The 12672-nt window shown below is 43.7% G+C and overlaps 1 protein-coding gene and 1 non-coding gene across 2 annotated transcripts in view; both read left to right on the top strand.

Moving 5' to 3' along the window:
• eif4g2b (eukaryotic translation initiation factor 4, gamma 2b) overlaps window positions 1-8374 on the top strand; it is a 35360-nt gene extending 26986 nt beyond the window's left edge. The window contains exons 5-21 of the mRNA XM_018672576.2: window positions 1314-1416; window positions 1577-1708; window positions 2031-2097; window positions 2190-2341; window positions 2553-2663; window positions 3022-3204; window positions 3554-3695; window positions 3899-4062; window positions 4159-4272; window positions 4661-4789; window positions 4970-5074; window positions 5454-5669; window positions 5968-6226; window positions 6382-6586; window positions 6714-6922; window positions 7164-7285; window positions 7472-8374. Coding sequence (XP_018528092.1) covers window positions 1314-1416; window positions 1577-1708; window positions 2031-2097; window positions 2190-2341; window positions 2553-2663; window positions 3022-3204; window positions 3554-3695; window positions 3899-4062; window positions 4159-4272; window positions 4661-4789; window positions 4970-5074; window positions 5454-5669; window positions 5968-6226; window positions 6382-6586; window positions 6714-6922; window positions 7164-7285; window positions 7472-7537 — 2479 coding nt within the window. The 3' untranslated portion in view covers window positions 7538-8374. The remainder of the gene's footprint in view (window positions 1-1313; window positions 1417-1576; window positions 1709-2030; window positions 2098-2189; window positions 2342-2552; window positions 2664-3021; window positions 3205-3553; window positions 3696-3898; window positions 4063-4158; window positions 4273-4660; window positions 4790-4969; window positions 5075-5453; window positions 5670-5967; window positions 6227-6381; window positions 6587-6713; window positions 6923-7163; window positions 7286-7471) is intronic.
• LOC127142940 (small nucleolar RNA SNORD97) lies at window positions 4388-4568 on the top strand. Its single transcript, XR_007814050.1, has one exon. It is a non-coding gene; the product is annotated as a small nucleolar RNA SNORD97 (small nucleolar RNA).
• Window positions 8375-12672: the final 4298 nt, after the last annotated feature.

Genomic DNA, 12672 nt, shown 5'->3' with positions numbered 1-12672 from the left:
AAATGTTTGAACAATAATCTTGCAAGTTGGAACAGTATCTTGGACAAAGGTTACAGGACTCAAAGTCAGCTTGATTCAGAGAAAATACCTAATTACTGTCAAAAAGTCAATTTTCAGTTTGCCATCAGTGGCTCTTTCTTAGTCAGCCTTCTGCTGAAGCTGTCAAAGACCAGATCAGGAGTTTAGGCGGTTTATCAGACATGTACTGCATGATTTCCTGCTGCTCATGTATTGCTGATACTTCATGTACTATCAATGTTGTGAGTCCAGTAGGGACAGATTGTTGAATTGTGTAGTTCTATAGTCATTAAGATAGCATGTGCTTTGCTAAAGGCACTTGAGCCTCATTCCCCTCTGCATCAGGTGATGTTTACAAGTACAAAAGATGAAGGGATGACAGTGTTTCCCTCTGGAATGTAGGTTTGCTGGTTGGCCACCACAGGAGGCAGACGTTTGACTCTGCAGTCTGAGCTCAGAAATTGAATAACCTACTGGACATGTTTACTGACGTACAATAACTGAGGCAGATTTAGACCAGACTTGTGCTGCTGTACACCTAAATTGAAAAAAGGTGAAATCCCACAGGCTTTCTGGTCATGTACCGAGCACAGTTTCTTTTCTCGCTGAACCGCTTTTCTAAATTCATGATCAGAAAAACAAAATGTCTAACATTAACTCACACGTAACACAATAACTGAGTGGGCTTAGCTTAGCATTAACCTTAAACATGTAAGTCTTGATACTTGTTGTCTTGTGATAGTCACACTGTGTCCCTGAATACACCCTAAAAAGGTCAGCCTGAGTCGTTATACTGCTCAGCTTTGTCATGGAAGAAAGGTGGTTTCTATCATATCATCAGAGTTAGTTAAATGTTAATTTGACCCTCACAGTTTTATGTTGCAAATATGATTGTTTTGGTTTATGGTTTGTTGCCTGGCATTAGTAGACCAAATGGTGGTTGAACAAGCGTCAACAACAGGTTTCATTTTATGCAAGCAGTGTAATGTGGTGTGTGTCTGCAAAGTCACTGAGCCTTTGGGTAAAGGAGGAGGTGCTCCCATTTTACAGCAAAACCCAGCTAGAGGGGTGGGGGTTTGGTTACTTGGTAGGTTGCTTTCTTTAAAAATCAGTATGGAATCTGTTTTTACTGATGTGGTCCTGAGAAATGTTTGCACATAGCCACATGCAACTGAGTGTATGGGAAAACCTTGAAACTTGAAATGATGTCATGACAACATCTTGATCTTGCACAGTCATACTGACTTCATACTCTTTGCTGCCTCTCCCTTCCCCTCTTGTTTTTATTTCTCTAGCATACTCAACAAACTCACGCCTGAGAAGTTTGACAAGCTATGCCTTGAGCTCCTGAACGTGGGCGTAGATTCAAAACTCGTCCTTAAAGGAATCATCTTGCTGGTAAGCTTACGTTTTTATTCTTTAGTGCTCTGCTAAATGGAAATGTATTCATCGATACTTGGCAGGCTGCTCTGAGTGACTCATACCCATACACTGCATGTTTTAATGACCTGAGCGGTCCCTCTCTGGTTTCTCCCCCCTGCCTCCCTCTGCGGTTCAGATTGTAGACAAAGCCCTAGAAGAGCCGAAGTATAGCTCGCTCTATGCTCAGCTATGTCTGCGCTTGGCAGAGGACGCACCAAACTTTGATGGCCCTTCATCTGAGATCCAAACATCCCAAAAGCAGAGCACAGTAAGTGTGGCTTTTTTCTGGACAGTTAAATACTCTTTTAAACCTCTAGTACATTTGTTTTCTCCTCTATAACACTCATACCATTACAGTTCTGCTGAGCAAGCCATAATAAAGACAGCACCACCACTCTGCTCTTGATAAAAGCTAATGGGCTTTTTCTAAATGATTTTTTGTTGTTCCTTCTAACACCCCTTTGCAACTCAAATATAAAATGCAAATAGTTCTAATGTGTTTTTGTAATCTGTTCTTTTATGGAAACACTTTCCTCCGATGTTGCTTCTTGTGCTTTATCTAACCAGTGGATGTTTTGTTGCTGTTATAGACCTTCAGAAGACTGCTGATTTCCAAGCTTCAAGATGAATTTGAAAACCGCACCAGAAATGTTGAAAGTAAGTCCCCATCTTTGCATCTTGTAAGACATTCAGTGGCTCGTTTTACCGTAGCCTGTTGAATAACTGCATTTCCTCCCCTTTTGCCCCAGTCTATGACAAACATGACAACCCTCTTACTTCTGAGGAGGAGGAGCAGCGTGCCATTGCCAAGATCAAGATGCTTGGCAACATTAAATTCATCGGGGAACTTGGCAAACTCGACCTCATCCATGAATCTATCCTTCATAAGTGCATCAAAACAGTACGGGCACGGTCTTGTTTTTTTGTCTTCATTTGAAATTCACATCCTTTGATTATGTTTTGAGTCACTGTTTCTTATTTGTAAGGCTGTGCATGACCATGTGGGTTAGTCTCAAAAGAAATAATGCATACCTTCATGAAAACAGAGAATACCTTGTATGACCCCCCCCCCCCCCCCTTGGCTTTCTCTCTCTCCTTAAACTCCTCTGAAGCTTCTGGAAAAGAAGAAGAGAGTCCAGCTCAAGGATATGGGGGAGGATCTGGAGTGCCTCTGTCAGATAATGAGAACAGTGGGGCCGAGACTCGACCATGAGAAAGCAAAGGTAACAGCTCCAGCCTTTGATGACTCCCATGAAGCACAGTCATCTGTAGAGGCTGTATATGACTAGAATGTCCCATTTCTATAAAAATATCAGGGCAGTAAATTAAAACCAAACATTTTACATTTTGGGTTTAGCAGGCAAGTTTTTGTTTTTAAGCTGCTAGTCTCTCTTCTGTTCCTTTGTGGTCCTGCCTGGGTGTACGGTGTCATTTCAGGTCCCACCATCTGTGTGGACACTGCTTCACCTAATGCCCCAATTGGCTCACAGCCAGTGCAAATGGAAATCCTGATGCCACTGCTATATGTACAAGCTCAGCTGCCTCTCACTCCCACCCTCCCCCTCTCCATCCTTTCTCCAGTCTTTAATGGATCAGTACTTTGGCCGTATGCGATCCTTAATGAACAACAAGGAGTTGCCCGCTAGGATCCGCTTCCTGCTGCAAGATACAGTGGAACTGCGAGAAAACAACTGGGTCCCCCGCAAGGCTTTCATTGACAACGGACCAAAGACGATTAACCAGATCCGTCAGGATGCAGTGAAAGTGAGTCCAGTGGAATTAGGGTGCTCATTGTTTAGGTCGCCCACATTTTGGGATGATTAATAATTAGTGTGTAATAATGTGTTAAAGGTCTATAAATAAACGTGTTTCATTTTAATCCTATCTTTCTCATGAAGAACCACTTTCCGCACACCAGCAAGCACCCTACTGTGAGAGCTATGACTCAGCAGGATGTTGCCCTGACAATAAAGCATGCACAGGATATAATTAAGTTCTTGTTTTGATATCAACCGCGTAGTCTGTTATTGCATGCCTGAAAACTTGGGTTTGACTTTTAATCATGTTGTTGGACAATCTGATGACTCAGGCTGTGCTCTGTGTGTTTCTATAGGATTTGGGTGTTTTCATCCCAGCACCCATGTCTCAGGGGATGAGGATGGACTTCTTCCTGGAAAGCCCCTTCATGCCTAACAGAATGAAACTGGACAGGGAGACTCTTGGGGGATTGGCCGACATGTTTGGACAGATGCCAGGTATGGGTTTTGTTCAGTGGGGTCTTGTGGAGCCACATCACGTTGTTAAATATTCGGCGTTAATGCTGTACTCACTTTTTATTGTTATTGTTTTTGTTGAAATTTCTCTCTCTCTCTTTTTAACAACACCTTGGGGTGGCTATTTCATGTACTGATCCTGTGCATCTTCTGCCTGCTCTGTTCTTTGCACTTTGTTTTCTCAGGCAGTGGGATTGGAACTGGCCCAGGGGTTATTCAGGACAGGTACTCGCCCACGATGGGACGCCATCGCACCAACCCGCTCTTCAACGGCCACGGTGGCCACATCGCCCCTCCACCACAGTCACAGTTCGACATGGGGCCCAAGTCTTTTGTTAAGTCCAACCAGGTAAACCAGCCAATGAACGATGAGCAATGTTTCTCCACATATCCCGAGGTCAGAGTTCCAAAAACAGATCCTTTATGCTCATGTGACTTTTGTCAGGTTCAGAACCAGCATTTCCTCAACCAGAACCAGAACCACATGGCCCAGCAGCAGGTCCAGTCCAAGGACATGCCTCCACGATTCAGCAAGAAAGGACAGCTCAATGCCGATGAGGTAATAGACGTTTACTGTGCTGAACAATATTAAAAAGTTGAAACATCACAGGGCACCAAGCCAAATGTTCAGTTTCATTACTGGCTGTTTTGTGCAGTTCAAGTGTTGAGTCTTCATGCCCACTGATTATAGAAAGACGCGTTATTCTGAGGAATGCAACCTGCACCCAGTCTTTCCTCTATCCTTTACTCCATCTTTAATCTCCTCCATCTTTCCTGTCCCTCCTCCACTCCCTCTCCTCTTCTGTTCAAACTGGTGGCAGGTCCGCTGACTGCGATTATGAGATATGAGGGCATGGACGTAGCTACTATGCAGAGTTAGAATTTTATAAAGGTTGTGACTGATCCCATTATGTGCTCTGCGTTCATGTTGCCTCGCGGTCCAACAGATCAGCCTCAGGCCTGCTCAGTCATTCCTCCTCAACAAGAACCAGGTACCCAAGCTCCAGCCTCAGATCCCCACCATGATGCCTCCCAGTGCTCAGCCCCCACGCACTCAAACCCCCCCTCTGGGACAGGTAAGAAACCAGTGTACCACTGGGCATAAATATAGATGAGAATGTAGAGCGCAATTAAAATGTTCATAAGCATGGGGAAAAAGAAAATGTTCGGTTTTAGAGAAAAACAAAGCAATTAAAATGTTGGGGTTTGTCGGCTGAGCTGTGTCTGTGTAATAATTACATACCCTTTGACCTCAGCCTCCACAGCTTGGCCTGAAGACCAACCCTCCGCCCATCCAAGAGAAACCTCAGAAGACAAACAAGAAACCACCTCCTGCCAAGGAGGAACTGCTTAAGATGACGGTAGGCAAAACCATTAAGTTGATGAATTTGTTTTTATCTCTAACCTCATAAACAATGTGTAATTGTGCAGAGAAACCCCCCCAGGATAAATCAACAGGAGACTGCCACCCACATTTCTGTTTAAACAACACTAATTGGTATGGTGTAGTGGATAAAACATGGCTAAACACACAGCTTCCTTTGTAGCTTGCCTGATTAGGTTTATATTTGTCGCTATGACATGTACATTTACTGCAGGCAGTCAGGGTAAACACCCTTACAAACATAAATTTCAGTTCAGTTAGAGGCATTCAGGATAGTTTATAGCTCATGTTAGTTTTCCTGTTTGATGCTCACACTGACCACAGCTCATCTCTGTGCACTCGAATCCTCTCTCCAGGAGGCGATCATGACTGACTACTTGAACAGCAAGAACCTGACTGAGGCTGTGAGCGGCGTGCGAGAGATGAAGGCTCCCAAGCATTTCCTGCCAGAGATGCTCAGTAAGATCATCGTGTGTTCCCTGGACCGTCCCGATGAGGACAAGGAGCACGCCAGCACTCTGATCCACACGCTCCGCACCGAGGGCCTCATCACTGGAGAGAACTTCATGCAGGTGTGCATCACAAATAGATGTCGATAGTTAGAATCAGTAAAAAAGCAGTGGTACTGATGGGTCACTCCCAGAAATGATTCCCATCAGTCATGTTCAACGCAGCATAAAATATCAACAGGGATTACAGAAAAAAGAGGAAACAAAACCATCTCCCACTTCACTCTGACATTTTCAAAATGATAATGAATTACCCACAAAGGTTGCTGTTAATTATTGATGGCACATTTTCCACTGATGAGCACAGAATTGGGGGGGTACATCATTATTCATGCTCTGGCATTTAATCCCACTCCTGCAGGCTTTCCTCAACGTCCTGGACCAGTGCCCTAAGATCGAGCTGGACGTGCCCCTGGTGAAGTCCTACCTGGCCCAGTTTGCGGCCCGGGCCATCATCGCAGAGCTGGTGAGCGTGGCCGAGCTGGCTCACCCCCTGGAGAACGGCACCCACTTCCCCCTCTTCCTGCTCTGCCTGCAACAGACAGCCAAGCTGAAGGACCGGGAGTGGCTCACCGACCTCTTCCAGCAGAGCAAGGTCAACATGCAGAAGATGCTCCCAGGTATGTCCCCTCCCCTTTTCCCACCACCCCTCCTCTTAACCGATGTCCCATCAGTTTTACCTTAAAGAGGCATCACAGCAGAAACACAAACATCCCACTGAGCAGGCTGTTGTGAGCGTTGCGACTCTCTGTCTGAATGACTGACTGCTCCGCAGAAATCGATCAGAACAAGGACCGCATGCTGGAGATCCTGGAGGGGAAGGGGCTGAGCTTCCTGTTCCCGCTGCTGAAGCTGGAGAAGGAGCTGCTGAAGCAGATAAAGGCAGACCCCTCTCCACAGTCCATCTACAAGTGGATTAAAGACAACATCTCTCCCAAGCTTCACACTGATAAAGGCTTTGTCAACATCCTCATGACCAGGTAGATATTTCCTCCGTTATGATGAACACTGACGATCAAACGCTGCCTGAAAATCGCCAGGCTTGTTTTGTGTGTGCAAATGCAAGGATATACATTGACTTGGTGTGACCCTCTGATCTTTCCCCAGTTTCCTCCAGTACATCTCCCAGGAGCTGTGCGTGGCGGAGGGCGACGAGCAGCTCGCGGCCCCCTCCAAAGAGCAGCTGGAGCAGGAGAAACAGCTGCTGCTGGCCTTCAAGCCCGTCATGCAGAAGTTCCTGCACGACCATACCGAGCTGCAGGTCAGCGCCCTCTACGCCCTGCAGGTGCACTGCAACGCCAGCGGGTTCCCTAAAGGTACTGTACCCCAGTGTCCTGGACAGTCTGCTACAGCTAGACCAATGAAGCAGTGAGGCCAATATAAGCTTATTGCAGATATGTTGGTCATGCTGAATGTGCTGGCTGGTAAGCAATAGTTAATTGCAGTACAGAAATGCCAGAAAACAGGAGTTTGGAAACTGCTATCGTCGTATTTAGATCAGTTTATTCACTTTATTATTATTATGAATTAATGCTTATTTAACTTGTGTGCACTAAGGCATGCTGCTGCGCTACTTTGTCAACTTCTACGACATGGAGATCATTGAAGAAGAAGCCTTCCTTGCATGGAAAGAAGACATTACCCAAGAATTCCCTGGAAAAGGAAAAGCTTTATTCCAGGTACAGTAATGCCGTCACAGCGGGATTTAGTTATTTGTTTCTGTGATTTTTTTTTTTTTTTTCTTCATTTTAGTTTGTGTTTCTGAAAAATTAGATGAAACAGTTAAAGTCAAATATCAAGTGATTTAGTTTTCTACAGCTTGACAGGATTGTGTTCAGATGTTCACCTTGTTTCTCCCCCGTCAGGTAAACCAGTGGCTCACCTGGCTGGAGACGGCAGAGGAGGAGGAGTCTGAGGACGAAGCAGATTGAGAAACCAAGCAGAAGCATCATGGTGTAGAAGATCAACCTTATCTTCTTATTACACTCGCCTTTCCTTTATTAAACTCCATGCTTAATTTAACCACTACCACGTGGCACTCAGCTGCTTCTGTCTTGCAAATATAAACCGAAAAAGCTTGTACCTGTAGGGCCTCATGCGTTACCACCTGCACCGTGACGTTAGGCTGAGAAGCATCATTGTTGCCTAATGGATGTTTGATTTTGGATCTGTGTCCTGATCAGCTACATGAAGTCTGGAGTGGCTCAACCATGTGTTTTTTTTTTTTTCTTTTTGCTCTGACTGTGTTAGTTTTGTAACTTTTTTTTTCACTGTATTGCATGTTTTTCATTTCCACTCAATTTTTACTGATTTGAACCTTCCCTGTTAGGAAACTGCTTTATTTAAGAATGTTTAGGATTCCCCCTCAATAAGTAAAAATAGTGGTGATCTTCGCTAATGCTAGTTACAAGTATAAGACAAGTTAGCAAAAAAGGTCTTGTCAGTGATCTGCTTTGTGATCTTCTGTAAGGGCCCAATCTGGATTCCCTTTTCGTCACACCACACACACATGATGCTTGGACACAGTGAGGGGATTTAAAATCACCCGACAGGCTGCAGAGTGCAGAGTGCTCCGCGTACTGAAAATCCTCAACAATAGGCGACATTCAGCCTTTGTTTGTGAAAGTATAATTAATGGCAAGGGGCCCACTGAAGTGAGAGTGAAGCATAAGCTGGCAAAACATTTCATAATGAATTAAGGTGCGTGTTTAGTCAACCTATGCTTACTAAAAACCTGTTTTCCCCTTTTTTTTTTGGTTTTGTTTTTTTTAAATAAAAGTGCTCTTCATAGTCACTGATGAGCATCTTCCTTTTTTGCGACCGTTTCTCCCTCACCGGGAGATTCCCCCCTGCCCCCCTTTGTTATCTGTCCCTCTGTTGTCTTTTATTACATGAGTGGTTGCAATACTTATCCTCCAAATGTTACAATATTTTAAGAAAACTGTAATCATTGGTGTGCCGCCGTAACGTTTCAAAGTTGCCTGTGTTTCTACCTCTTAGTTAGATGGGCTTTTGTTTAGTTTTTTTGTGCTGGGATAATGAAATCTACTAAGAAGAACCTAGAGCCCAAGCAGATGCTGAAGTATTTGATTTAGTCCTGGCCTAATTGCACAATAAATTTATTGAAGCAGACTTTTCTTATGAAGCTTCATGTGGTTTACAAGTATTAATATTTAAGATCTAAAGTAAAAGCTTGTTTTTTTTATTAATTCGACAGCTCAGCGCGCTCTTTGAGAAATGTACCTGTTAAAAGGTCGGAGTTTCCTCTCACTCAGGATCTGGAGTGACCGTGTGAACGTGGCCTGTTCATTTTGAATGCTCAACATGGAAAATGAAGCAAGTGAATTTTTAATGTTTTTCTTAAATTGGCTAAATAAAAGCAAACCCTTCAAATAGTTTGTAATTGACGACTCCTGCCTCCCTCACTAAAATAAGTCTAACAGCTAAAAATGAGAAGAAATGAGAAACATCAAGTTTTACCCAAGAATCGTGCTCACAAGCCATGTTTGTGTATAAGGCAATGGGTTTGGATCATACTGTAAGGTATTCATAATTATTGTGCACCTCTATTGCTTTAATGTCAATAAAGTCCAGTACATGAGCACCAAAAGTAGTTTTCACTTTTATTTACACTGTTTTTCCCCTAATGTATTTGAAGTCTGCGTCAACATACTTCACTCTTTAACTCTGAGAGTCTGAGTCTTTACTCTGCAGGTCAGACCGCTGATCCATGTGGAAAGTAGCAGAGTAGGTTGCAGTGGTGTTCGATCACTCCTGGTCTGTGGGGATCCAGAAGTATTCCACCACCTTCCTGCTCCTGCGCGGGGGTGCAGAGTCAGGTCGCTCCCCTCCGAAGGCGGGCAGCTCGTCGAAGTGACTCGGACCCAGATCCCTCCCTGTGTGCGGGGCAGAGACCCTCAACATGGTCCTGAGAAAATAAAGTTCACAATAAGGTACATTGAAGATGCAGCAGACCTGTTTTAGACTGTGACTTGTTTTCCACTGACTGAGCTTCTATATTTTATTAACTGGTCATCATGCTGTTGCTCCCACATTCGTCTTTTAGCAGGAGTGTTAGTGGCTGCAGTCGATCTCACCTTATTTTTGAGGCCTGAACAATTCTGTAGCAGAGCACAAAGCAGCATTTGCTGTGTCTGAGGCCCCCTGGTGGCCACACAGACGTACAGCAGCTGCTGCCTTCAGCCTGTGTTTACCTGGATGAGCTCCTCTCAGGCTCCTCAGGACTGGACTCAGGCGTGGAGATGTACACGGGATCTCCTTCCTGAACAAAACAAATCACATCACATGAGACAAACTGGTTTAACTAAAGGTTTTTCTTTGGAAGAGGTGCTGGCGTAGAATCATCTCACCGTAAAATTTCTGGGGTTTCCATCTGGATTTTTAAGGATTTTTACCCTCTGATCGCTCTCTGTCATGCAGAGGAAATAGCTCTTGATGTTGGCTTGACACTGTTAAAAAAAAAATTAAACACAACCAACAACTGAAAATACAAAAAATTAGAGAGGAAAGATTTGTTTGTGAAGATCACACCAGTATGTTTTGAAGTATGATGCTGATGTTTTGATGAGAGCATATCATACATATAATCTTTTAACTTCTGCTAGGTGCAATATTCCAATGTGTCGTTAAATGATATATTTTACAAGTCTTTGGAGTGAATGGCTCTGACAGAGATAACCACTCAGACGATGTCCTTCCTCTCTCCTTCAGAGAACACAGCGTATGATTTGCTCTAGCTGAGGTGTGATGAACACTACAGGATGTCAGGGATGCTTTCTTACTGCTTTGTTCTGCCTCAGAGCCTTCAGGTCCTCTTGAGCTCTAAACCTGTCAGCTAACTCCTGGTGCTTCTCCCTCCAGCTGAGGCACTCGGCCGTTCTCTCCTGCCTCTCCCTCTCAGCGAGACGCCTCTCAGCCTCGGCCTCCCGCTGAGCCTGATTGGCCTTTTTGCTCTCCTCCTCAGACACCATTGCTCTGTGCCTCGAATTCACCTCACTGTAAACAGAAAAACACATCCCAAGATATCTTAATATTTTACAGCCAGACTAAAATATAAATGTGTCCTTTAACTTTCATGCAGAGTCAAGTCAATCAAAGCTTTGAGCTGCTAAAGATAAAAATAAACAAACCCACCTTCATCTACACTAACTGAGCACATCTGGATTTAGGAATTTTCTCCCTGAAGAATCACCCAGCTTCACTGACAGGGACCACACATGCACGTGTCAAAATGGAGGTGAGGATTTGTGATTTAATGAGGTTTTACTTTTAAACGAATGCAGCCTTTTAGGGGGAAAAAAACAGCCCTCCTCTCACTTTCATCTTTTGTTTCTTCTTGTTTCGGTTGTTTTCTCCTCTGCTTTCCTTTCAGCTCCTCCGTCCTCCAGACCAGCTTCCATCGCTCCTCTGCTCTCCCATACAGAGCACACAGTATGTAACACACACTCAGATTTTTTTTCAGCTGATCTCACAAACCACTGGTTGGGCTTCGACATGTCGTAATTGTTATAGCAGTTGTGTCTGACCTCAATCACGCCTTCATCACTCCAGCAGAAATGTTTTTTAGTTAGTTAGTTTCCTACAAACTAAGATTAATTCCAACAGTTAACGTTTAATTTATTCAGCCAGAACATCCACAAAAATAAATAACTAAAAACATGGCAGGAATCATTTATCCAGCAAAGATAATAACTCTTGATCTTTTTCCTCTTTCCTCCGCTTTGATGCTTCAGGTTCTGTGACGAACACTGTTTAGATTAGACGTGCAGAAATTCTTCTGTTGCGATTTATGCTTCCACTTTTATACTCAGAAGGAGAGAACTCGTCCTTTCTGGTGTTTGATAGATGAAGCATGAAGTATGATGCAGAGGTAGGTGGTCCAAAATGGAGGCAAAACATGTATGTTAACCAAACTGTCCACAAGACAAAATGTTCTTCTCAGGCTGATTTTCCATACAGTCATACATGGTTTGCTGCTGTGTGTTCATTATAGTTTCTGATGATCTGGTGGAAGATGCTGGTACCGTCCTCTGGCCTCCAACTTCCCCTCTTAAAGACGTGTATCAGCTGCGTACAGTGAACACTGTTCACACTGTGTGTGAGTGTGAGTGGACACTTTAAAAATAGTGTGTAATAGAGCATTTCTAAAACATGCAGCTGATGCTGTAATGTAACAGCTGGATTTCACATTATGGATCAGGATTAACATCATTTTGTGATGAGTGGTGCTACATAAATTAATCACTGCTCTTTTCACTTTTTGTAGAGTTTTTGTGGCTCTCAACTGTTTTACCTCTTTTTTTTTTTCAGGTATAAACATGTCTCGTGCCCTCCTCACTTCTCTCACATCATATTCACCCTCGGCAGTATAGTTAATCACTTCTGTGGTATTTCAGCCTCAGAATAACTGTGATCGATCACTGAGCAACGTATGGAGAAAATGTTTCAGTCTTTGATTGTACATTCTGTTCTCATGTCTCTTATTAGGAGATATTTCATTAATGTTTTTGTTTCTGCTTGCTTAGATTATTGTAATGATCATTTGTTTGCTCACACTGCCGGGTGCTAACGAAACGTACCTCTCTTTAATTTTGACATTTTCTTGTGTGACTTGTCGCAGCTTGTGTCGGAGGTCATCTCTGTCTCCCTCCAGGCTCCTGTTCTCCTGCAGCAGGGCCTGTTTTTCCCCGGACACCCGGTCCAGCTTCAGCTTGGTTTCAAAGTAGTTCTTCTCTGTTTGTGCCAGTAAAAGCTGCAGATCAGTGTGCTACAAAAAGAAAGAGCAGATGACAAATGAATCCATCGATTCAGTCCGCTGATAATATTACATCCTGTTTATCCCCTGACTGATTGGGGGATAATGATGGCGGTAATGGAGAGAAGAAAATGTTCCACATCTTTTTAGGTTAGAGAGAAACCATCTGCTGTTCATTTCTCCGCTCGTCAACATATAACTGATGATTTATCATTACTGATATTCCTTCCTCTTCCTCCATCATGCAGAGAAGGTTATGGGTTGTTCACTGTTTTTATTTTAAGTGAAGTT

Source organism: Lates calcarifer, linkage group LG10 (assembly GCF_001640805.2).
Source record: "Lates calcarifer isolate ASB-BC8 linkage group LG10, TLL_Latcal_v3, whole genome shotgun sequence".
Classification (NCBI taxonomy): Eukaryota; Metazoa; Chordata; class Actinopteri; family Centropomidae; genus Lates; species Lates calcarifer.
The sequence above is the reverse complement of the archived record's forward strand: the minus strand, read 5'-3'. Positions and strand labels throughout refer to the sequence as shown.